General features: G+C 64.8%; 1 protein-coding gene across 5 annotated transcripts; it reads right to left on the bottom strand.

Moving 5' to 3' along the window:
* On the bottom strand, positions 1-21,852 carry SLC67A1 (solute carrier family 67 member 1). Of its 5 annotated transcripts, XM_077115375.1 has the most exons (12): positions 21,764-21,841; positions 20,697-20,714; positions 19,196-19,359; positions 16,536-16,633; positions 15,445-15,605; positions 15,207-15,339; positions 11,216-11,334; positions 10,060-10,167; positions 8,063-8,163; positions 2,449-2,550; positions 2,134-2,254; positions 4-695 (listed from the first exon to the last, which is right to left on the bottom strand). In XM_077115375.1, exons 3-12 carry the CDS (start codon positions 19,310-19,312, stop codon positions 508-510), a joined length of 1,248 nt encoding a protein of 415 aa, XP_076971490.1. In that variant the 5' UTR covers positions 19,313-19,359; positions 20,697-20,714; positions 21,764-21,841; the 3' UTR covers positions 4-507. The 5 variants fall into 5 exon arrangements, with proteins under 5 accessions (XP_076971492.1, XP_076971493.1, XP_076971490.1 ...); XM_077115377.1 differs by lacking the exons at positions 20,697-20,714; positions 21,764-21,841 and adding an exon at positions 20,000-20,314 and having other exon boundaries at positions 1-695; XM_077115378.1 differs by lacking the exon at positions 20,697-20,714 and having other exon boundaries at positions 2-695; positions 19,196-19,385; positions 21,764-21,835.
* Positions 21,853-24,032: the final 2,180 nt, after the last annotated feature.

Genomic DNA, 24,032 nt, shown 5'->3' with positions numbered 1-24,032 from the left:
ACCTCTCCCACCCAGTCTTTCACCTGGACAGATGACCAAAGTTGGGGGCTGAGACCTCCATCTGCGGGGGTTGTTCAAAGGTGGGAGGGTCTGGCCTGGGCCCTTGGGCCGGGAAGGCTGACGGAGCTCTGCTCTCTGAGTCCCTTCCGTTGGGGGATGAGGGAATTTTGAGTTTACTGCATTTGAAGGAAGCCTGTAGGGCGAAACCTTGGCCAAGGACCCCGAGGGGGTGGGGGCGGGGGACGTGTTGGAGCTGCTGGCAAGGTGTGGCCGTGGCGCTGGGCACCCGGGGGCGGATAGTGACAGCGGCGAGGCCCAGCTCCCACCATCTTGCACAAACCTGGACCCTCTCCCCAAGGCTCCACGGCAGGCCCCCTCCTCCGGGAAGCCCTCCAGTGCACCCGGGCTCTCTGCCCTGCCCGCCGCCACCCACATGGCAGTCTGTGGGAACCAGGCCGGAAGGAGTCCCGAGGGAGTTTATTGGCGGTCTGTGCCCAGGGGCCGTGGTCACCGGACTTTGACCTGCTTCTGGGGCACAGGCCTCCCCCAGAGGGCCAGCAGGACCAGGAAGTTGACGGCAAACTGCACGTGGCCGAAGACGGCAACGCCGAAGCTGCGGTACAGGAGGCCGCCCAGGGTGGGCCCCAGGGTGCGGGTCAGCGGCTGCACAGAGGCACAGAGACCCAGCATGGTGCCTGCGGGGAGGAGAGCCGGTCAGGGGTTTCCCCTAGGGGACCGCACCCACGTCCCGGCCCCCCAGGACCACTGGGAGAAGCACTGCCCTGCCCGGGGGGCCCCTGGCTGGCTGCACTTCCCATCATCAACCGCAGGGCACCCACGCGGGGCTGGGCCCCCTGTCCGCCCAGGAGGTTCCCAGCGGAGGGCGGGAGGAGCCTGGGAACCGCGGCCTGCCAGGCCTGCCAGGGGAGGTGGCCTCGGAGCCACGGGCTGGGGCCGTCCCCTGGCCGCCCACCCCTGGCCCCAGGCCTGGGTGCACCCGCCCTCCACGGCTCCCTCCCAGGGGCCCCTGGCTGTGGCAGGAACCAGGGCAGGCCGAAGCCTCTGCGGGGCCCGGGGCAGGGGGACTTGGGTGGGCCACTGGGGTGAGCACGGGGACTGGGGTTCAAGCCCGGCCTCGGACACCCCCAGGCCCTTCCCCTGCCGCCCCCGTCCCTCCCCACCGCCCTCTGTAGACTGGGTGGGACTCCGCCCACACAGACTGGGGAGGGGCTCCCTCAGCCCACAGGAGTGCTCCGGGGAGGATGCAAAGGACCCTCCACCTGCTTCTCCCCCAGCCCCGGGGAGAAGGAGCCCATTTCCCAGGCCCGCCTGGCCCCTGACCCTCATGTGGACGCCCCCATGGCAGGTGGCATGGGGCAGGCCCCCGGGGGGAGTGGGTCCTGGTGTGGGGTGGGCACAATGGGCAAGAGTGAGGGTCCCCCAACCCCCCGCTGGGTCCCGGTTCCCAGCGCCTTCACAGGACCCGCTCTGGTTGCTGGAGGCTGCGGGCCGGTCAGCCTAGACCAGCCGCCTGGCACAGCCCCACCCGGGCCGGGCAAGCCTCTCCCACCGCCCACACGCCCCACAGACAGCGGGCAGCAATTACCGCCCCCTCCGCTGCCTCTGGTTCCCAGGCTGGTCCTGGGAACCGGCTCCCAGCTCCTGCCAAGCTGAGAGGTGGTGCCCCTGCACGAGGCGGTTCTGCAGCCTGGGCCTGGGCATGGCTCCTCCTGTAGCGCCCAGGGCCCTCCTCCCTGCCAGGCCATCCTCCCCTGCTCCCTCCTCCTGGTCTATTCCAAAGCACTGGCTCCACCTCTTCCAGGAAGCCCTCCTGGCGTAGCCCAGCCCAGGCCACGTGGAGACCTGCATTCCCTGGACCATCTTTCCCTCTTCCCTTCTTCATGAAGTACTGCCCAGGCTTCCCAGTCACCAACACCTCCTCCAGGAAGCCCACCTCCCGTTCCTCCAGCCTGGTCAGCAGAGCCTCGGGCCTGGCGAGGCTGGGCCGGGTGGGGGGCGCGACTCTCACCCGGGCCCTCCTGCTGCCCACCAACCTGGCCACTCATACCCCAGATACCCAGCAGGGTGTGCTGGGGTGTCCCCGGGGGCCCCCACCCCGGGGGCCGTGCTCACCCGTGTCGGTGGCGGGAACGGCCTTGGCCAGCATGCTGTCGGTGACCACGTTGAGGGTGCACAGGCTGAAGACCAGGCCAGGCACCAGGAGGCAGAAGTGGAAAGTGCTGGACATCAGCGCCTGGCACGGAGCACGCCCGGGTGAGACCCACGCCCTGCCAGGCCGAGGACCCCACCCCGAGGCCGCAGCCCCCACCCCCCACTGCCGCCCCCACCGAGCGGCTGGAGAGGTGGGGACAAGGGGCCGGGCCCAGGGGCAGAGGGCCGGGCTGGGCCTGGAGCCGCCCGCTGCCGGCGGGGTGGCCAGGGACTCACCATAGCCAGGCCCACGAGGCTGAAGACCAGGACGCTGGCGCGCAGAAGGGCCTCCTCGGAGAAGCGGCTGCTCAGCCACCCGATCGCCAGACCCTGGATGACCTGGGCACAGGCGAGGGCGGGAGGGCAGGGGTGGGTGTGAAGGAGGGAGGGGTCGGGAGGGCACTGCGGGGGCGGCCCTCGGCAGAGCGGGGGCTCCAGGCCACCCCCCCCCTGAGCAGCCCCCCCCGTCCAGAGCAGAAGGGGCGTCCCGTGTGCCCAGGACAGCTCGTGGCCCCCAGAGGGATGGGCCTGGCCTGGGACCCCCGACGTACTGGTGCCCACGCGCACACGCACGTGCAAACACACCACGCCGTAGCTACACACGGCCCCGCATCCGTGGGCCCGAGTTTCACACCCCCAGCCATCTCGCCACTTTACTTTCAGATTAAAGTTGATCCCATTTGAATCAAAGAAGGGCGGGTTCCCTGCTGATCACGGGGGGGGTGGGGGGCATTCGGAAAACCTCCCCGGGGGCCCACAGAGTCATCCAGCCCCCCGCAGGCCCCATCCCAGCCTCCTAAGTCCCCTCCTTGGTGCCCCTGGCCAGAGAGGAGGGACCTGTGCTGTGGCTGAAGGAGGGGGGGGGTGCGCAGTGGGGGCTGGGGTCCCTGGCAGGCTCCCCCCGAGCCCTCCCAGAAGCCCGCGTGCCACCGCCCCTACACCTTGTCGACCCCTAGGTAAACTGAGCCTGAGGGGGCGGGGGTCATTTGACAAGGCCACCGAGCTGGTCACAGGGGGTCCCGAGGGGCTGGAGGCAAGAGTCTGTCCCTCAGCCCCCAGTGCCTGGGCCCTAGGCTTGGGTCAGGCAGCAGCTGGGGTCCCACCAGTCTTCCTCTCCCCCTCCCCAGGGTGGCAGGGGCCCGAGGTCATGGGGGGGGGCCCCAGATCAAGGGTCCCCCTGGCACGGCCTCTCGGGGATCCCCTACCTGCCAGCTCCACCCTGGGGATTGGGGTCAGCGGGGGTATCCACACCAGCCTGGGAGGCCCCAGGGTGACTCAGCCATCCGTCCTGCCCGCGGGCCGCTCCCAGGCCTGGCCAGGGCTCCACCCAGCACCCCTCTGCAGGCCGGATGTGCCCGGGGCGGGACGCCGCCTGCGGGGCCCAGAGAGAGCCCGGCCCAACCTGCCCAACCGCTACCCCCACGTCCTGCCCAGCCCGAGCAAAGTGGCTCAGACCGGACCGCAAAGGCCCTTAAAAAAGGGCAATTTTCTCATGGAAAAGCTAGAATAGGCACAGCCCCAATTCCCCTAAAGAGTGGGAGAAAGATCACAGGTGACGGTGAGTTAGACAGAGGGGGTCGGCTTTAACGAGCGAGCACGCGTGCTGGGTCATTTTATTGATATTTCTTTTAGTCTCCAGTACCTTAGAGCAGCTAGAAGTAAAAACCTAAAATTGTGGAATCGTAACCCATACCAAGCTCTGAAATCTGTTCTACAACTAATTGAGATGTGCTTTGAAATTTATTGCTTTTTTGTATATAAATGCTATTTTTCATAAAAAAGAAAAAAAGTTTCGGTTGTGATGATAAATGCACACCCATATGAAGATACCGTGAACCATTGATTGTACACTTTGGGTGATGACATGGTATGCGAGTACATAACATTTATCAACAACAAATAAAAATATTTAAAAAAAATCCAATTTTCAGGCTTGTTCTATCTTTTCCCCTGTTTTTCATTTTTAAAAGGAAGCTGTGTCCGACAAGTTTCCCGGAGTGGAAACCACAGCCCCGTGGAAGGCTAGCCCAGGCCTCGGAATTTCATACGGTCAGCCAGGCCACCAGCCTGAGGCCCTGATGTCGCTTCTCAGTGTCCCCCCAGCTTAGGCAGGACCGGCGGCCCGGGGCCACGCGGCGGTTCCAGGACACAGGAGCCGTGGAGGCGGGACAGTTACCAGTGACGCGCCTCTTTGCTGGGGTCCTGGGCCACCCCCACCCGGCCAGGCCAGGGACATGGCTTGACTCCCAGGGGTCAGGGCCCAGAGGCAGGGCGGGTGCTGGACGGGTGTGGGCCCTGAACCCCGGGAGACCTGTGCTGGTTTGAAAGTGCACCCCAGAGAAGCCAATTTCCTTAATCCTGATTCAACGTTGTAGGGTGGGATCTTTACGGGTTGTTTCCACGGACGTGTGACCCACCCAGTTGTGGGTGTGACCTTTGAATTAGATGGAGATGTGACCCCACCTACTTAAGGTGGGTCTTCATTAGTTTACTGGAGCCCTTTAAAGGGGAGGCATTTTGGAGAGAGCTCAGAGCGACAGAGATACAGAAGGGGCTTGAAGTGCCCACAGAGCGCGCGGACATTTGGCGCTGCAGAGCCAAGCAGGCGTCGCCAGGTGCCTTCCCGTGAGATGCTAAAAGCCAGAGCCCAGAGCCGGGTCCCAGAGGCGCTGAGGGTGGGCCCACAGACGCTTAGAGAGGAAGCCGCGTGCTGGAAGCTGGAAGCAAGGGAACTGGGAACAAGGACCTGCAGATGCCAGCCACGTGCCTTCCCCTGCGACAGACATCGGCCTTCCTTGAGTCAAGGAATCCTTCTCTGGATGCCTCAGTTTGGACATTTTTATGGCTCGAGCACTGTAAACTTGTAACTTAATAAATCCCCTTTTTAAAAGCCAACGCATTTCTAGGTATATCGTGTTCTGGCAGCACTTAGCAAACGAATACAGGCGCCAGCTCCGGGGAGCCCCCGAAGTGTGATGCAGCAGAGAGGCAGGTGTGGCTGCTGCCCCCTCTCTGCCTGGACCCCCGAGCATGGGTACCTTCCTCCAAGGTCTCCCCATGGAGGCCAAATGCCTGCCCTTTCCCCGCCCAGGTGGCACAAGCCAGGCGGTGCCTCCTGCTCCACAGCCCTGGGCACAGAGGGACCTCCGTGTGGGTTAGCCCAGTCAAGGCTGCAGCGTCCTGCTGGCCCCTGCCACGTCCTAACTCCACGAGATGCATCTGGGGTGGACAGGGTCCGCCCCCGGAGAAGCCCCCGACTCACCCCTGGCATGGTGGCACGCCACCTTCCCCCCCCCACTCCCCACTGGCGCTGTCTGGATCAATAAGTCTAGGGACGACAGTGGAGGCCGGGCAGCTGGGACACAATGTGGGGGGGGGGATTCTCACAGGTAGGGCTGCACACAAGGACCACCTGGGTGCCCTTCTCCTGCGGCCCCACCCTGGCACCTTGATTCCCCAAGAGAGCCATGTCGAGGGGGTCTATGCCCCTCTGGAATCTGGGGAGGGGCAGGAGATGGTTTGCATGGGCGCAGCAGGTGGGGCCCGCTGTGTGTGTGTGGGGAGCAGCTCATCCCGTACTGGGGCCTCCTCTCCAGGGACCCCCACTGAGCACCCCCATTTGGGGCGGGGGGAGGGGAGGTGCTAGAGCCTGGAGGCTTCAGGTCTCTCTTCCTGCAGACCCCAGACCCAGCTCCCAGCCTCTGCCGTCCATCTAGACACGGCTTGGGGCCCCAGCTGCCCCCCAAAATCCATTTAGCCTCAGCTGGGGTCCCTGAGCCTGGCTCTGGGTCCCTTTCTGTGATCCCTGCTGCCCTGGCCCAGCTCCCCCGCCCCCATGCAAGACCCTGTCCCTGGTCCACTCAGGCGGCGGGGGCTGCCGCGTGTGTCCCTGACAGGCCCGTGGCCTGACCTGGTCCCTGTCCCTACAGGTCCAGAACAAGGCACGGCTGCATCAGCCCCCGGCCAGGATGAAGCTTTTACGGTGATGTTTGTTTTGTTCTTCTCTGTTTCTGTCTGTTCCCCCAGCCCCCTGCCCGGAGGCAGCTATTTCAGCACCAGCAGTGAGAGGCGCAGGGAGCAGGTGGCTGGGAAGTGTGGGAACCGCCGGTGCGCGGCACTTCCCGAGCCCAGGGCCTTGAAGCCCGGCTGTCGCAGGAGACGTCCCAGGGTGTGGTGTTACGGGGGTGGGGTGGGGTGGGGGACCCGCCGGGGGTGGGAGTGGCCACAGCAGGCCGGGGCTGCAGACAGGACCTCAGCCTACCTCAGGCCACCTGACGGGCACGCACTGATCCCCCCTTCCCTGGCGCCCCATCCCCTCCCTGGCACCACCGTGGGGACAGCCTCCCGTACACATGCGGTCCTTGCAGGGGCCCAGCTGGCCTCACGTGGGCAGGATGCAGAGGCCGGTTCAGCCCCCTGCGCCCTCCCCTGAACCCTTGCTGTTGGGTCTGCTCCGCCCTGTCCCCGCCTTGCCCTCTGCCAGCGCCCAGGTGGCCCTTCGTGGCCCTGGGATCCCCGGTAGGCTGTGGATGGAGCCCCAGGGTGCTCCAGCTTCTGCTGAATGACCCTTCCTTGGCACCAGGCTCCCTTCTCCGACAGAACTCTAGACAGAAAGTTTGGGGCCACTTCTTCCTGGAAGCCCGCCTGGCCTCTACCTAGCTGGAAGGATCTCTCCATGCTGCCCATCAGGGACCCTATTGCACTGAAGCCCCCAACAGGTGTCCCCTGTGTCCCCAAGTGCCCACCCCCCACCTGTGCATGACAGGACAGCAGAGAGCCCAGCACCAGGAAACCCAGGAGAAGCTGCTCTGGGAGCCGGGCTGTTCTGGGTGCGAGTCTCGACCCGGCCACTCCCATGCTGTGTGATCTCACAACCCCCACCCCCGCCATCCTTCCGAGCCGCTCTGAGCAACTTGCCTTGGGGTGGGGGGAGTCGTGCAGGTGTGTGTGGATTCTTCGTGATGAGCCTCCGTGCTGGCTCTGACACCCGAACCCCCAAGAGTCCCTGGGAACCCCAGCCCTGAACAGCCTCAGGAGGCAGGCCAGAGGCCCCCATCCGGGGACCCCAGGGTGCTGGGGCCACCACAACCCACAGAGCCACACTCCCAACCACCTAACCAGAGTCCAGTGACAGCTCGAGGGGCAGCCGGGCAGAGGCAGCCACCCGGAACCCTGAAGCCACGTGGTGGGGGCTCATTTAAGGAGGAAGAGGAGGGGATGAGAGATGGTGCATTTGTGGAAGGAAGGGCGGGGTGGATGGGAGCTGGGGGGTTCTGAGTGCTGCAGGAAGGGGAGAGGGGGTCAAGCAGGGTAGGTGTTTCCAGGAAGAGATCACCGGCTCCTGGGAGGAGAAGGGCGGGGAGGGGACTGCAGGGGGCAGAGAGGGGCCGCAGGGGACAGTAAGTGGCCTCAGGGGACAATGAGGAGCCGCAGGGGACAGTGAGGGGATGCAGGAGACAGAGAGGCACCTGAGGGGACAGAGAGGGGCCGCAGGGGACACAAGGAACCTCAGGGGTCAGGGAGGGCCTGCAGGGGACAGCCCAGTGTGTTGTAATTTATCACACAGCCCTTGGACGCTAACCAGGGGCCTTGTTGCTGAGTGAGCAAGGCTGCCCAGGGGTCACGGGCAGGTGGGCCTGGGGTCATGTGGCGGGGTGGGGGTGGGGCGCTGGAGAAACACCCCGGAGCTGTGGCCGAGCGCCCAGGGCGGACCTGTAGGGAGGCAGCAGGGCGGGTCCCGGGAGCCGCAGTGGCAGACACCCCGAGAAGCTGGCCGCCTGCTGCACCCGGAGACCCCCACCTCCCTGCGCCCCACCCACGAGCACGCCCTGCGCTCTGGGCACCCACTCACCATCTGGAGGACCCCGAAGTAGGACATGAGGTAGCCGGCCTGGGCGGCCTCCAGCTGGAAGAAGTCCATGGAGATGATGGAGAACATGATCATGAAGAGACCTGGGCGGGGGGGGCAGGGGTGACCGGGCCGCAGTGCCCTCCTGCCTCCTGTCTCGGCCGGCCTCGGGACGCCATGCCCAGAAGGGCCTCCAGGATTTCCCGGGCCCCTGCACGGGAAGCCCCCTTCCATGGCGTTGCTAACTGTGGCCCGCGAGCCAGAAGGCGCCAGTAGGAGCCCCACGGACAGAGTGGCCAGAGCACAAGTCTCCATGGGGAGGCTGTCAGCGGGCAGGAGAGCAGGCTGTCCAAGCGGGATTTTAAGACCTTCCATGGTCCTCTTTCTACCTAAGTGGGGGATTCGACTCGTCACTGCCGCCAAAAGAACAGGCCTGGGTTGGCTGGTGGGTGCCAGGAGGGGGGGGAGGAGGGAGAGCAGGAGGGAGGGCAGGAGTGAGGGCAGGGGGGAGGGCAGAGGGGAGGCGGGAGGGAGGTGTGCTGGTTTGAAAGGAAGTATGCCCCCTAAGAAAAGCCATGTTTTAATATAAATCCCATTTCTTAAAGGTAGAATAGTCTCTATTCAATACTGTATGTTTGAAACTGTGATGAGATCATCTCCCTGGTTGATGTGATTTAGTCAAGAATGGTTGTTAAACTGGATTAGGGGACGACATGTCTCCACCCATTTGAGTGGGTCTTGATTAGTTTACTGGAGTCCTATAAAAGAAGAAATATTTTGGAGATTCAGAGAGATTCAGAGAGATTCAGAGAGATTCAGAGAGATTCAGAGAGAGCAACACTACAAGGCAGAGAGTCCACCAGCCAGCGACCTTTGGAAATGAAGAAGGAAAATGCTTCCCGGGGAGCTTCCTGAAACAGGAAGCCAGGAGAGAAAGCTAGCAGATGACTCCGTATTCACCATGTGCCCTTCAGCTGAGAGAGAAACCCTGACTGTGTTTGCCATGTGCCTTCTCTCTTGAGAGAAAAATCCTGAACTTCATCGGCCTTCTTGAACCAAGGTATCTTTCCCTGGATGCCTTTGATTGGATATTTCTATAGACTTGTTATAATTGGGACATTTTCTTGGCCTTAGAACTGTAAACCAGCAACTCATTAAATTCTCCCTTTTAAAAGCCATTCTGTTTCTGGTATATTGCATTCCAGCAGCTAGCAAACTAGAACAGGAGGGCAGGGGGGAGTCAAGGAGGGAGGGCAGGGGGGAGGGCAGGGGGCAGGGGGGAGGACAAGAGGGAGGGCAGGGGGGAGGACAGGGGGCAGGGGGGAGGGCAGGAGGGAGAGCAGGAGGGAGGGCAGGAATGAGGGCAGGGGGGAGGGCAGGGGGGAGGTGGGAGGGAGGGCAGGGGGAGAATAGGAGGGAGGGCAGGAGGGAGGATGGGGGAGGGCAGGGGAGGGCAGGGGGAGGGCAGTGGGGAGGGCAGTGGGGAGGGCAAGAGGGAGGGCAGGGGGAGGGCAGGAGGGAGGATGGGGGAGGGCAGGGGAGGGCAGGGAGGAGGGCAGGGGGAGGGCAGGAGTGAGGGCAGGGGGGAGGGCAGTGGGGAGGGCAAGAGGGAGGGCAGGGGGAGGGCAGGAGGAAGGGCAGGGGGGACAGGAGGGAGGGCAGGTGAGCAGACAGAGCTCTCCATGTGTACACGGCGGAACCTCCTGCCCAGGAGCGAGTGTAGCTCTTCGGCACCCACACCGAAGCCTCCGAGGGGGCACACGGAGCTCCAGCCAGCCCGCTCCCCCGAGGCCAGGGCTATGGTTCGGAGGGGGCCGAGGGAAGGCAAGAGCCTTCCCTTGGCATTTCCCTCCCAGCCTCTGCCAGCACCTCCCACCCTGGTTTGCAGAGGGGTCAGGCCTGGAGCCCGGGATGCAGGACGCCGGACGGGACGAGCCCCTCCCCGCAGACCTCTGTCCCCGGGGCCCCGAGCTCCGGATCCCCGGCAGGCTGGGGCTCACCTGAGGGGAAGCCGGAGACCACCTTGACGGTGAACACGGGCAGGACACCCGGCAGCAGCAGCAGGCGGCTGATGGCCTTCAGGTCAAACACGCTGGCGGCGCGACCACCTGGGGTGCCCGAGAGGCCATCAGAGCCCCGGCGGCGCACGGCCCCCTGGGCTCCGTGCCCTCCCAGCACCCCGTCTCATCACACTCCCAGGATCGGCCTGGGGACCCATGGAATGCAGAAGGCACTCGGGGAACCCAGCGCCTCTGCTCGCAGGCAGCCCGGCCTGGCCCTGGACACGGCGAGGGGCCCTTGCACCCCTGGGCAGCAGGACAGGGACTGTGCAGGGGGACCTCTGCCAGGGGCAGCCACCGCCCCGAGGCCCCAGGTGGCAGCTGCAGGGCAGGGTAAAGGCCTCCCATCTGCCCTCCCTCCCGCCCTCCCGTGGTGATTGAGTGTCCACTCTGCTCGGACACACTGGACACTTTCAGGTGCTGTGTCCCTCCACCTCTGAGCTCTCCCAGGTGACCCCACCTCTGGCTGCTCCTCCTCGGTGCCCCCAGGCTCTGCCCCTCCTCCCCTCCTCAGGATCACTGCCTCTCCCCTGAGGACGGCTTCCTGGGTGTGTCTGTCCATCCCAGGCCTCGCTGTCGGCCGCTCAGGAACGAGGCCCGGGGCCTCCCCTGGGCCCCCGCCCTGGACCCCAGTCTGTTGGGCCCCATCCCCCCACCCTCCCAGGATGAAGGGACCCTCTGCGACTGCACCCAGCTCGGCCCTGCTGGTGTCAGCAACCAGGAGAGGCCCAGCACCCAGGGGGGGCTTGAATGGAAGCAGGAGGGAGCGCGCCCCTGAATCCTCCCCAGGCCTCCCTCCCACCCCCACCCACAGCACACCAAACGCCTTTGTGACAGGCTGGCACATCGCAGGTGCTAAGGGGGACAACCCAGGTGCTCCACAGCCTTGCCCGAGGTTCCGGGGTGCTACAGGAGGGGGCCGGGCAACCCTGGGGCCTCCCTGGCAGGGCTCACCTGGTACCTGACGAGGCTCACCTGGCATCTGGTGGGGCACACCTGACAGTTGGTGGGGCCTCCTGGAGCTCACCTGACACCTGGTAGGGCTCACCTGGTACCTGGCGGGGCCACCCTGGCAGGGGTCCCCTGATGGGCTCACCTGGCTGGGCAGGCTGGGCATCTGCACTGGCCCCTTTGGTGCTGACCGGGATGCAGGTGAAGCTGACGATGGCTCCCAGGAGGTTGGCCACGAAGGCCACGATGGCTGGGCACTGAATCCTGAGGGCAACAGCCACTGTCCCATGGGACTCGGGTCCTGGGGTGTCACCCACAACCCCCCACCCCAACCCTAGTTGCCCTTAGGCCTCAGCGGCTGAGAAGACTCAAACTGACCACACGCAACCTCAAAGTCTGAGGGGCCGGGGGCAGGGACGGAGTGCAGAGCCCTTGGGCACGTGCAGTAGGTGAGAGACGAAGGGGCAGGTGACGCTCTCACCACCCCTGACCCTCATGCTGGACGGTGACCCCCAAGGTCACAGCCTGCAGGACACACAGCCTCCGAGGACTGGTACCGGTGCAGCCCTGGCAGAGCCCGGGGGAGGTGGGGGTCCGGCCTGGGATGGGAGATCAGGTCCCAGGTAGCCGAGGGCAGGAGAGGGTCCTAAAGGACAAACCTGGTTGAGTGTGCATGCACAAGTGTGTGAGGTGTGGTGTGCGTGTGTGCAGAAGTGGGAGTGTTGGGTGTGTGTGAGAGTACGTGTAGGTGTGCATGTGAACAGGTGTGCAAGTGGGCATGAGTGTGGCTGGCCCAGTAGCTCTGGCCTGGGGAGGAGAACCCCCACCACGCAGCCCCAGGCCAGGTGCTCCCAGGAACAGGCTCCAACACGGGGCCTCCCCCCAAGTGGCTTGGCTGGAGCCAGGGTCAAGGGCGTGCAGGACCCCCCGGGGAGGGTGGTCAAGACTCCAGCTGGGACGCCCGGAGAGAAGGCCCCTTCCTCTGGCCTCTGGCCTGCGGGCGACAGGGCTCCCATCCCAGCTCGGGGCTCGGCCGGGCAGGAACAAAACCTGCTTTCTCCGGCAGATGCCCCGGGAATGCGCAGAGCAGAGGCTGCCACGCGGACAGCTGTTTGGGGAGGCTGGGGACATGAAGGGGCAGGCGGCAGAGCGCCAGGCCCTTTCCCCGCTGCCCACCCCCACGTCCCTCCACGTGGTCAGGCCACCCCAAGGCCAGGGCTGCTCGGACCGGCGGGCTTGCCCCGGAGGCCTGGTGTCGTCTCCCTTCCCAGAGCTCGTCTCCGCCCCCCTCCCAGGACAAAACGCTGGGAAGGAGCCCAGGGCTGAGGGCCGGCCGGGCGTCTGGCAGCCTCCCCGCGCGTCCTCCCAGCCCTGGCACCCGGGCAGCCTCCCCGGGACACCCTCCTCTCACTGGGCAGCCCCCTCTTCCACCCCTCCTCCCCCACCTCCTCCTCCTCTCTCACCCTCACGGTCTGGGCTCAAACCCCAGCCACGATGCGAGGGGGGTCAGGCCACACATGCCCTGGCTGGGCCTGTTGCTGCAGGCCAGGCCACCACCTGCGCCACCTCCTCTCACCTGCGGCCTGGGGGGCCCGGGGCCATCGGGGGGCAGCCTGCGCCTGGGAGCCGCCCCTTCTCCTGGGCCTCCGTTTCCCCGCCACGCAGTGGGTGACACATGAGGCTCACGGCTCTTAGAAAGTGCCTTAGATCTTGGGATGAAAGGAGGTAGAGAAGCTCATGGAATGTTCCAGAAGGTGAGGGGCAGGAGCCGTGAGGTGATTGTGGGGGGTGCTGGGAGGCAGAGGGAAGCGAGTGGCATCTTTGGGACGTGTGTGTGTGTGTGTGTGTGTGTGTGTGCATGTGAGCCAGGTGCAGGGCTGGCTCTCTCGTCCCTCCTCGCCAACATCCCAGGACAGGTGAGGCGACCTGGCAAGGTGAGGACAGGTGCATGAGGGCAGCAGGTGGCTGGGCTGGGAGGGGTGCCTGCGGGTGGGACAGGGGCACAGGCCTGCCTGCTGCCTGGACACGGGCGGATGAGCACGACCTGTCACCAACCACTGGGCCACCACCCCAACTGTTGTCCCTGCTCGGCCGTGGCTCTAGCCCCAGTGCCCAGGTCAGCATGAGGCACTGGCCATGTGCGCCTGGCTGCAGGGTGCCCCGGGTTTCTGCCACCCCAGATGTGGGTTCCCCAAGGACCCTCAGCCAGCCCAGCACCCCAGAACCCAGGGTCCAGGATGAACTTTCTAGAAAGTAGCCATGGTCACGCTGGGCTTCAGGGACTCATGTGGCCCTCCAGTGACACCTGGCCCGGCCACACCCCTTGGCTCCCTCATGGCTCTCACGAGCCGCTGGGGCCCCAGGTGCAAAGCTCCCCGCTGGTTGGGGGCTCAGCCAGTTCGTAGGGCTTAAAAAGCATCTGCCCCTGGAGGGCTCAGCTCTGCAGCCACCGCCTTCTCCATTGCTCGCTCGGGCACCCAGCAGGTGCCCAGGTCCAGCAGAGCCTGATGGCACCCCAAGCTGCTCGGCTCGCAGCAGGGCCCCCCCACTCCATGGCCATCTGCAGCTGACACCCACACCGCCCCTGTCCCCAGACCAATGTAGAATCTGCCCTCTGTCCTCGTCCCCCAGGCCACCAGGGGAACAGGTCTCCCCGAGGCAGCCGTGGCCCAACAGGCCATTCTCGTCTGCAGCCCCCACAGCTCCCCGCTCACACAGGCCCCAGACCTGTCCCCTGCCCGCCCTGCCCCACCACCCAGGCCTGCCACCTGTCTGTCCTACTTGCAGCTGTATCCCCAGAACCAGGAGTCGGGGGGGCCCTCAGTCGGTGTTGAGTAAACTGAGGCCAGAAGAATGGCTACTGGCCCTCAGGGGACTTGGATGCCCTCAACCCCGGCTCGGATGAACCTGTGAGAAGGCCCCGGGGACTTGAACAGAGCCTTGTGGCACCCCACTAGAGACCTCCCTCAAGGGAGGAGGGTGCCCGAAGGAGTCCACCGTGCGAGGGCTCAGCCATCACCCGGCTCCTCTGTTCTGGGGACCCCAGGGACCCCAGGCTGCTCTCCAGAGGCCCAGGGCCTGAGAGGGCTGTGCAGGAAGCCTCGTGTCAACAGAGGTGTCCGCCCCGCACCGAGTGCTACCCCCACGTGTGCGTGCAGGGGGTCAGATGGCAGGAAGGAAGGCCCTTCCCTCTGCCCAGGGAGCTGGTCGGGGCATCCGCCCAGGGCTGGGTGGTGCCTGCTGCCCCTCTGCCCCCGACCAAACCCAAGGCGAAGGAGCATGCCAGTGCAAAGGGCACTGGGGAAGGAAGCACCTTTGCAAGGGCGGCTGGGCCTCTGGGCGTGGCGGCATGGGGAGGAGGGGCGGCCTGGCCTCCTGCAGCAGAGGCGAGTCCTTCTCCCTGGCCCAGCCTGGCCTCTCAGAAGGGACACGATAGGAGGCCTGGAGTGTCCTGGAGTGGGGGATCCCTTTTGCAGACCCCAGGCAGGGGCTTAGGCTGAGACATGAGCCGGGCTGTTAGGACAGCACCTGGGCGGGGGAGGCCCCCAGACCTCAGGGTGTGCACAGCTACGGAGGTGGGGCAGAGGCTGTCACTCCACCCCCATGAACCAATTTACCCCCCACGAGCAGGGAGGCTCCTATGAGCACTCACATTTCCAGGCCAGGATATCGAGGCAGGGAGCAGCCCACCCAGGGATCCCCCAACCTCTCTCCCAGTCCCTGTGCTGAGTCACCTCCCAAAGGGGTTTCTAGCCACCCGCCTGGTGCACAGCTGGAAAGGGACTGTCCCCACTGGACAGCTCCAGGACCTGTGTTTCAGAGCAGGCGGAAGCACCGGCGCCACGCAGCCTCTGACCTCCCCTCTCCCTCCCTCTGGGGGTTTGCTCGGGGTCCCCGTGGCAGCACAGTGCATCTCAGGCCTTCTGGGGCCTGCCATCTCACTTCCCTTAGGTCAAGACTAATTTCCGTCTGGGGAGTCTGCTGCCTCCCTCCTGGGCTCAGTGTGCAGGTGGGGAAACTGAGGCACAGAGGTGCTGGAGCTGAATCCCAGGCAGGGAGCCCCTCCACTCCTTCCTTCCCTGCACCCCTCCATCCCCCGACCCCACCCCGGCCCCCAGGTCCTGCCCGCTGCTCACCCACACGCGGAGCTCAGGGTCCCGCCCAGCAGGGAGCCGAGGATGACGCCGATGCCGAAGCAGAGGCCGAGCCGGCCCAGGGCCGCGGGCCGCTCCTCGGGCGCAGACAGGTCCGTGACCACCATCTGGGCGGCTGGGGGCGGGCGGGGGCGGGCGGGGCCTCAGCGGCACTGCCCCCTCGGGCCGGGCCACGCTCCCCCCCAGCGCCACGCTGCCCCCTGCCACCCCGCAGCCCCACCTGGCAGCGTGTGCATGAGCACGGCGGGCAGGCGCGAGGCGAACAGCAGGGCCACCCCGGGCAGGCGCGGGCTGCAGGCGGCCGCCAGGAGCAGGAACAGCGCCGAGGCTGCCAGCTGCGACAGCGTCAGCGCCACCCGCGCCCCGCGCTGGTCTGCAAACCTGGGGGCAGGGGGGTACCAGTCAGCCCCCTCAGCACCCCCACGCCCACCTCCTGGGCCCCGCTGCCCCCACGCCCATGGCTGCACCTCCACGGGGGCCCCTCACACAGGGCCCACCCTGGCACCCACCTGGGGGGCCGATCAGAGAAGCTGGGGGTGGGGGGTGGGGGCCTGGAGGGCAGGTCTGCCTCGCTCTGGGCCTCAGTTTCCCCATCGTTCCCAAGGGGCTGGGCAGGGGCAGCTTTTGACCCTGGAGGACATCCTGACTGCACATAAACCCAGGTGTTTGTCTGCATGGACACAGGGGGACAAAAAGTCTTCAGGTCCCTGTACCCAGGCCGACACGCTTCGCGACACGCGGCCTGCGGGGGCCCTTCCCACCTGTGGAAGCCCGTCTTTCTGGGGAGCAGCCACTCTCCAGGTTTGAGTTCCCTCATCCCCGCCCTGGCCACCATGAGGTTTGCTGGCACGTCCCCAGCAAGTCCCCCCAGCATGGGGCTCCGGGGCTGAGCCCACAGCACTAAGACCGGGGGCACTTAGGGGGCCCCACTCCCTGGAGCTCCTGCCCAGGTCCTGAGGGAACCTGCCCCCCAGAATTACTTTTCAAAAAAGATGGAGGGAATTCCAGCTCCGTGGGATTCACAATCTTGGCCACAAGATTTTCACCTGTGACCTCTTCCAGGAACCAGTGTGACTACGGGTCAGGGGTTGGGGAATCCCGGGGACAGGGGTTCCACCCGCACCTGCAAGGCCGGCCCCAGCTCTCCTGTGCGTCGATTTGACCAACTGTGAAATGGGAGCACCCCCGTCTCCCCCAGGTGGGGCCGAGCACAAGGTCAGGGATTGTGGGAGGCCCAGCCCATGACCTCTGCGGGACCGCCAGGGTCGGCCTGGGGTGAGGGGCCCCGCGACCCCCCACCACTCCCCATACCTGCCGAACACGGGCCCGCCCAGCAGCTGAAGCACGCCGAATGTTGTCTGCAGGTAGCCAAAGGCCACCGAGTCCAAGCCCAGACTCCGGGCAAGGTACTGCAACACAGGAGGGGACCGTGGGATGAGTTCAGGGCGGGAGGGACAGCCCCGCCCACCACCCAGAGCTGACCCCCGTGCAGAGCCCACCGGGCTGAGCCGCCTGGCCTGGCCACCGGCCCCTTGATCCCCCTGCCCTCTCACACCCTCTCCCCTGCAGGCTGCTACCTCTGAAGCTCAGCTCCAGGGCCTGTGCTGCCCCCTCCCTCCTCTGCGGACGCCCCTCTCTGGACCATCCTGAAGGCCTGCCCCTCTCAGCTGCCTCTGCTGGCTCCCCTGCCCACCCACGCCCCCATACCGTCTCCTTTCACCTGCACCTGCCCCGAGGGAGCCCACCCCAGGACCGTGCATTTCCACCACTCCTGTGTCCTTAGGTCCCAGAGTGGCCCCCACGCCGCAGGACGTCCGCTCCCTGCTTGGGCGTCCAGGGGCTCCTGCAGCTGGGCCCAGCACATCCAAAGCTGGGCTCCCGGGGCTCCCCCAAGGCCGGCGCCTCTCGCAGCTGCCCCGACTCAGGGGCTGAGACTCCTCCCCTCCAGGGCTCATGACCCAGTCCCCCGTGTCCTCCCGCACTCCCCTCTCTCTGGCATACCCCAGACTCACACCAGCAATGCCTACTGCTCAGTCTTCATAGCTCCAGATTCCCGCCACTCCACCCTCCCAAACTGCCCCCTGCAGCTGTCACCTGAATTCCCCTAAGCATCTGGTCCAGGCAGCCCCGACCCCTCCTCTGGCCTGAACCCCTGCTTCCCCCTCCCGTCCCCCTTCCCGCAGCAGCAGCAGCCCTGTTATGACCCCAGGGCCTTTGCACTGACAGTTCTCCTCCCATCAGCTTGTCTCACTCCCTCGTCCTCTTCAAGTCCCTGCTCCACGTCTCCTCCTCCGAGGCCAATCTGACCGCTGACCAGCGACCCTGTCTGCGCCCAGGGGCTCGTGTGGCTCCTCCCCCCTCTTCGCTGCTTCTCTCTGCAGGTGTCGCGTGGTCACACCACGCACTTCAGTTGTGCGCTATGCTCACTCTGCATGGCCTGTCACCCTCCTCTCTACGCCTACCACGTTAGACTACCAGCTCCGAGGCTGCGGATTTTCATAGCCTGTTTTGCTCTCTGCAGAGCTAGTTCTGAGAGCAGGGGGTGCCTGTAGCCAGGGCTCAGGGTTGGTTTGTCGAACAAGTGAATGTCCCTCCCCTGAGAGCCAAGGGCTGACGACACGGTCAAGAAGACCCTGCAGACACCCCGTCGGCCCTTCTCTGTGTCAGGGCATCGGTCGGAAGGGTCTAGAGTGTCTTCTCAGTGCTCGGCCACTGACCCTGGGCAGGGGGGCGGCTGTTATCCATTTACAAGGAGGGGTCTGAGGTGCTGCCGAAGGTCACAGGCTTGGAAGGAGGGGCCAGGACTCCAGACAGGCACTGAGGGAGGGAGCTGGGCCAGGGGAAAGCGGGGCCGTGGGCTGACCACGTGGCAGGAGCCCCTGCCAGGCCCTGGAGCGTGATGAGGGCCGGTGCCTCCTCCTGTCCTGGGTCCCAGGGCCCAGGCTGCGTGGCCCAGAGGAGACGGGAGGTGACTCTGGGAAGGCCCTGGCTGGGGAATCAGGCCACCCCAGGGCTGGAACCTGCTCTGCCCGTGCTTCTCGCTCACCTGTGAGCTGGTCCCCAAGTGCCTCTGAGCCTCAGGCTCCCGGGTCTGGCCCTGGTCTCCCATATGTCACTCTGGGCTCCGGGTGCTGAGCTCTGCCCGGCCTGGCCTGCTGACCGCTCAGGGGCCGTGTCCTTACTCTGAGCCCAGCGTGGAGCCAATGTCCCCTCTACCTGGGTTGTTCACAAGCATCTCTTGGGGAGACCAGAGAGAACAGAACCTCGGGCGGTCCTGGGTTCGTGCACGCTCCCCTGCTCTGATGCCCTGGAAGGTGAGAGCCTGGGGGGCCAACTCCATGCGGTTTATCAGATGAGTACATGAGAGTGAGAGGGGGAATGAACAGATAGAGGGTGGGTGGGTACTGGACAGACAATTTTTGGTGATCTGTCTTCTATGAGCCAGCTGGTGTTTCTGGCCAGGAGGCAGCTGAGATCAAGGCCGGCCAGACCCTGCCCTCGTGCAGCCATGTGCTGGTGGGAGACAACAGAGAGCATCTAGGACACCTGAGAGGGGGGTTTGGGTGCTGGAGTTGCTGGGTGAGGAAGCGTAGAGCAGGATAAGGGTTTGAGGGTTCGAGGATTGGTCAAGGAGGGCTCCTCGGAGGAGGCAGCCTGAGCAGAGGCCTGGCTGCTGCAGGTAGAGTTGCTGAGCAGGTGTTGGAGAAGCGCTGGGGGCCAAGTCCCACAAGGCAAAGGCCCCAGGGTAGGAGGCAGAGGGCTCTGTGTGGGTGGGGGGCAGAGAAAACACACCTCGTGGGTGTGCTGCCTTGGCGGGGAGGCCACAGGGCCGGGGTGCAGCCAGAGGCCAGTCCAGGGGGCCTTGAACTTGCCCAGTTCAAGTGCGGCATGGGGCCCCGGCGGGAGGAGCCGGCCCGCCCCCACCGCCCAGAGGGGAGGCCTGCGGGACGCTGCGGGGAGGGGGCACTCACAGGCAGGACGGAGAACTGCATGAAGAGGCAGGTGAGCTCTAGGGTGGCCAGCAGATAGGTGAGCAGGAGGACTGGGGTCCTGCCCAGGGCCCCCCCGGGGGCCGAGGCTCTCTGCATCCTGGCAGGTGCCGGAGGAGACCAGAAAGGAGCTGAGCTGGTGAATCCTGGACACAGGCAAGGGGCAAAAGTCCTGTTGATCCGGGCGGCAGTGCTGAGTCACCAGCGGGCGAAAGGTGGCACCGGCCTGGCCTCCCCTCCAGCAGCGGGTGCCCGTGGGACAGGTGGTCTGCCTGGGGGACCCGTCCCCGCCCGGACCCCTCTGCAGGCACCTAATGCTCACCCTGGGCTGGCCCCCTCCAGGCAGTGGAGAACGGGCCAGGCGGCCCTTAATTGAGCCAGGGACAGCAGGGGGTGGGAGCTGCTTGGGGAGACGCGGGAGCTGGCTGGGGGCTCGACTCCGGGGCAGCCCCTGATGCCCCTCCGGGGTGTCCTGAGCTCGGGTGAGAGCCTCTTCCTCACAACTCCAATGACTCTGGGTGTCCAGGCGTGCATCTCCCCATGGGACAGGAGATGGGCACCTCCAGCCCGCCAGCACGGTCCTGCTCAGTGGCCTTACACAGCCTGACACCCCCTTTTTTGGAGGGAAGCAGATCCCAGAGGAGTGGCTGGATGCTGCTTAGATAGGTGGCTGCCCCCTGCCCGTGTGGGGCTGCTCGGGGGGCCTGTGCCTGGGGCGCGCTGCAGACCCTCAGTGCATGCCCCCACCCCACACTGCCCCCCTGCAGCTCTCAGGGGCGTGCCTACCTTTCCCCCGTCCTCCACCCAGAGCTGGGGGGTACTCTTGGAATGGTCTGCGCCCAGGAGATCCCTTGGGTCCCTCTTCCTGGACAAGCCCAAAATGGGGCTCTCCTGGCTCATGCTTGAGTCCGAGCTCGGCCTTCCGGCTCCCCGCACCCGCAGGGCAGAGCCGCTGCCCCTCCTTCTGCCTCACCCCCAAGGGCGCCTGGGGTAGGTGGGGGTCGTGCCCAACGTTATGCCAGGTTAACAGCGGCGCAGATAGACCCGGAGGGCGGCCTTGACCGGCCAGGGGTCCCGGGTGGGCGGGGTGACAGCACCGAGGGGCCCGGGGCGTGGGGAGGTTGGGGGAGCCCGGGCCGAGGCCAGAGCGGCTGTCCTGGGGTGCACGCCGGGAGTACCTCGTGGGGCAAAGGCTGGAGGCGGTGGCACGCCCTGGGGTGAGCTCGTGCCCGCCCTCCGCGGGCACCGCCCCCTCCCCGGGCACCACCCCCTCCCCGGGCACCGCCCCCTCCCCGGCTGCGCTCTGGCTCCCGCCCTTACCCCGCCCTCTTTCCGGGAGTGCCTGCTCCCATTGGCTGAGCCCGCCTGGCCCCCAACTTGCCCCGCCCACCGCCCCGCCTCGCCCCGCCCCAGGCGGCCGCTGTACTCTCTGGGCTCCAAGCCTGCTTTGCCCCGACCCGACCCGCCTCTTCCCGCTTCTCACCTGGCGTGGGCCTGGGACCTGGAGAAGGGGCAGGAACTCTGGCCTCTCAAGGAGCATAGGGGAGGGGATGGAGGTGCAGGGAGAGGAGTTTGGGGAAGGGAAGAGGGGTGGGGGGAGAGGTGTGGGGGGAAGGGAGGGGAGCAAGAGTTAGAAAAAAAGGGGAGGGAGAGGAAGGTGGGGTGCTGGGATGTTAGAGGAAATGGTGGGGCGGAGGGCAGGGGAGGGGGGCATGGTCTGGCCTTCCCCCTGGGGCGCGCTGACCCATTTCTCCCTGCTGGCAGCATTGCCACCAGATGCGGAGCCTGCGAGGAGCAGCCGGGGCGCCTGTTGCAGCACCCAGCACCCCTGCTGGAAGGCCCAGTGACAGACCCCCCTTTGGGCTCCATTGGTCTTTGCTAAGGAACCAGATGCAGGTGCCGGACTCCTCCACCCACCTACTTGCCCAGTGCACCCAGGCAGGAGCCAGGCCAAAGGCCCTAAGGTCCGAAGACATGTCCCCCTGCTGAGCATGAGCACCCCCAAGCCACAGGGTGGGGGTGGGAGGAGCTGAGACAGGGATAAACGTCTGTGCGCAGCCCCCCAAGGGCCACAGGCCACTCAGATGGACCTGCAGCCCTCTGCCTGGGACCCTGTCCGCCTCGCCACCCCCTGGGGGGCCCCCCTGCCTGCCCACCCTGCGTTCTCAGAGGAGATGGGGTACGCCCCGGCTTTTCTCCATTCAGCGAGCAGAGGAAGGTGCAGGAGAGGTTGGCACTAGGCGGGGGTGGACCCTAGATCCTCTGGCAGCCCAGGGCCCAGGCACGACCCTGGTGGGTGCCAGTGAAGCTACCAGGAGGGGCTGCACAGAAGGGCTGGCCTAGGCTGTAGGGAGAGGACTGCGGGGACAGCAGCCCCAGGCCACCTAGGGGAGGGCCAGCCCCGAGGTGCCTCCCTGGGGGAGGGAGGGCCAGCCCCCAAGAAGTCAGGGTGAGGCTGCAGGACAGGGTGGGATGCAGGCCCCCAAGGGGCTCAGAGCAGGGGTGGGGAGGCCGAGGCCCGTGGATGGGTGGAATGGGCTGTTTACTCACCCCTTGGTGTGTGGCCGGGAACTGGTTGGAGTAGAAGCAATCGGATCCGGCTGCAAAGCTGTCACCCCCAAGCTCCGTGGGGCGGGGCTGAGCTTCCGGGTTCAGACAAAGCGTGAGAACCTCGTTTCGCTGGGTGGGGAGGAGACTGCGGGGACTTCCTGGGTTAGGGCTTCCTCGTGGCCTCCTGGTGCCTCTGAGGACTGCTGACAGTTGTCCCGACCCAGGCTGACCTGACAGCGTGCTTTGCCCCTGGGAGTGGGGATGCCTCTGTCTTAAGGGTGTCACAGACAGGCAGGGTACGGGAAGGGCATTCCAGACAGGGGAACAGCACCGACAAAGCTTCCAGGTGGGTACCGGCTTGGTGTGTTTAGGAAACCGGGAGCTCTTGCTAGGGCTGGTATACAGGGTATGCCCTGCAGTGAGGGCCGTGAGCACAAGGCCACTGGCCGTGAGGAGCCCTGAGGAATCCTCAGGGACTGGACACAGGGTGTGCATGGAGAAATGCACCTGGGCTCCTGCTGCTTTGGGCTGGAGGCTGGGACCTCTGAGGGAAAGGGGCTGTGGGGCTGTGGGGCTGTGGGGCTGCAGAGGGGGGTCTGGCCTGAGAGCCTGCAGGACTGACGACTGAGGGGCCCTTGCCCCCTCCACAGCTCAGACACCAGACATGGTGGTGTCTGTTCCTGCAACCCCACAAACATGCACTGAGCACCTGCTGTATGCAGCCCTCTGTGCCGGCAGCAGGGGAGCCTCAGCAGTGGAAACTGACCTCAGACCTCCCTTGTGGCTTGTAATCCAGTGTGTGTTTTGGGGGCGTACAAGTGGTGCAGAATCAAGATGCCGTGAGAACAAAGAAGTCAAGCTTGTGAGCACGGGGGTTCACTCTGTGCATGATGGCAGTCCTGCAGGGCTCTGGGGTTCTAGAAGGATCCCCGGGCTGCTGGGCTGAGGTAGGGCCTTTGGGCACCCAGGGGCAAGGGGACCGGGCCTGGGACGAGGGGACGGGTCCTGTCCGCTTCTAGAAAGAGGAGCCACCGGTTCCCTGAAGGACGGGAGCTCAGAGTTCAGTGGTCACTGTGGGCAGGAGCCAGGCTGAGGACTGCCTGTTGGGCTGAGCCCCAGAAGCTGAAGGGGACCCCGACAGGAACACTTGAGGGCAGGGGGTCGGGCAGGGGGCAAGCTCAGGCCAGGAGAGTCCTGGCGCCTCTTTGTTGTGTGCAGGTCCCACAATGGGGAACTGGGAGGGGAAGTGGGGCTGAGACAGAAAAACCCGCTTTTAAATCACTGATGAGAGCAGGAACACGTGAGCCCGTGGGTAAGGTGGTCCTGTGGGCTGTATCAGTCTGGGTCGTCTAGAGAAACAGAACCCACAGGCGTTCTCTGTAAATATGAGATTTATAAAAGTGTCTCACTCAACCATAGGGACGTAAGAAGCTAAAATCTGCAGGGCCAGCTGAGAAGTTAGCAACTCCCTTGAAGGTCCTTGCTGAACTCCACGAGACAGGCTGGATGGCTGGAGAAAAACTGGAGATCTTCGCTTCTCCCTTAAAAGCCTTCAGCTGACTGTATTAAATCCAGCGGATTGGATCCTCTCGCTTGTGGAAGACATACCCTTCGTTGATCATAGATGTAAATCAGCCACAGATGCAATCAACTGACTGATGATTTAAGAAACCAGCCTTCTGGTTTATCCACCAGCATTAACCATCCTTACAGTAACGACTAGGCCACTACTTGGCTGACCAGACAACTGGGCACATCACCTGGCCGAGTTGACACCTGAACCTGACCATGACAGTCCACCCCTTGTCAGCTTGGCAGCTGTACACATCACCTTAAACCATGCTTAATCTCTAACTAGAAGACAACAGCAGACATAGGTTTCACTTAACAATGCTCAGCTGTCCTGCGCAGAACTGGAAAGTCACTAAATCTCTCTGGAATAGGGTGCAAGCCCTTAGATAACAGTCCCCCTTAACCTTGATATCCTATAACTTAAATACCATAATATGAACAATACGCCTTATGTCATGTGATAAGAAGAAAACAAGACATTTGCTTTATGTACAAATACAAACATACTCATAACAAGACAAAGAGGAAAGAGTCATACCATCACAGTTCCCATTTCTGTAACTGGTCACATGGTCGAAGTTCATATTTGTCACTACCTTCCTCCACTACCCATTCCATGTTCCCTTTACCCTCAGCAAATACCTCAGCTGTCTGTGGTTCTTTGCCTGATGGGGTGACCCAAACCTTCATTCCTGAA

Source organism: Tamandua tetradactyla, chromosome 9 (genome assembly GCF_023851605.1).
Source record: "Tamandua tetradactyla isolate mTamTet1 chromosome 9, mTamTet1.pri, whole genome shotgun sequence".
Lineage (NCBI taxonomy): Eukaryota > Metazoa > Chordata > Mammalia > Pilosa > Myrmecophagidae > Tamandua > Tamandua tetradactyla.
This window is presented reverse-complemented; position numbering and strand designations above follow the sequence as displayed.

Coding starts and splice junctions, on each gene's coding strand:
- SLC67A1 (XM_077115374.1), bottom strand. CDS start 19,312: ATGCAGAGAGCCTCGGCCCCCGGGGGGGCCCTGGGCAGGACCCCAGTC. Junction 10,168..11,215: donor TGCCCAGCCTGCCCAGCCAG/GTGAGCCCATCA, acceptor CGGGCACCCCAG/GTGGTCGCGCCGCCAGCGTG. Junction 2,255..2,448: donor GCCTCGTGGGCCTGGCTATG/GTGAGTCCCTGG, acceptor GCTCCGTGCCAG/GCGCTGATGTCCAGCACTTT.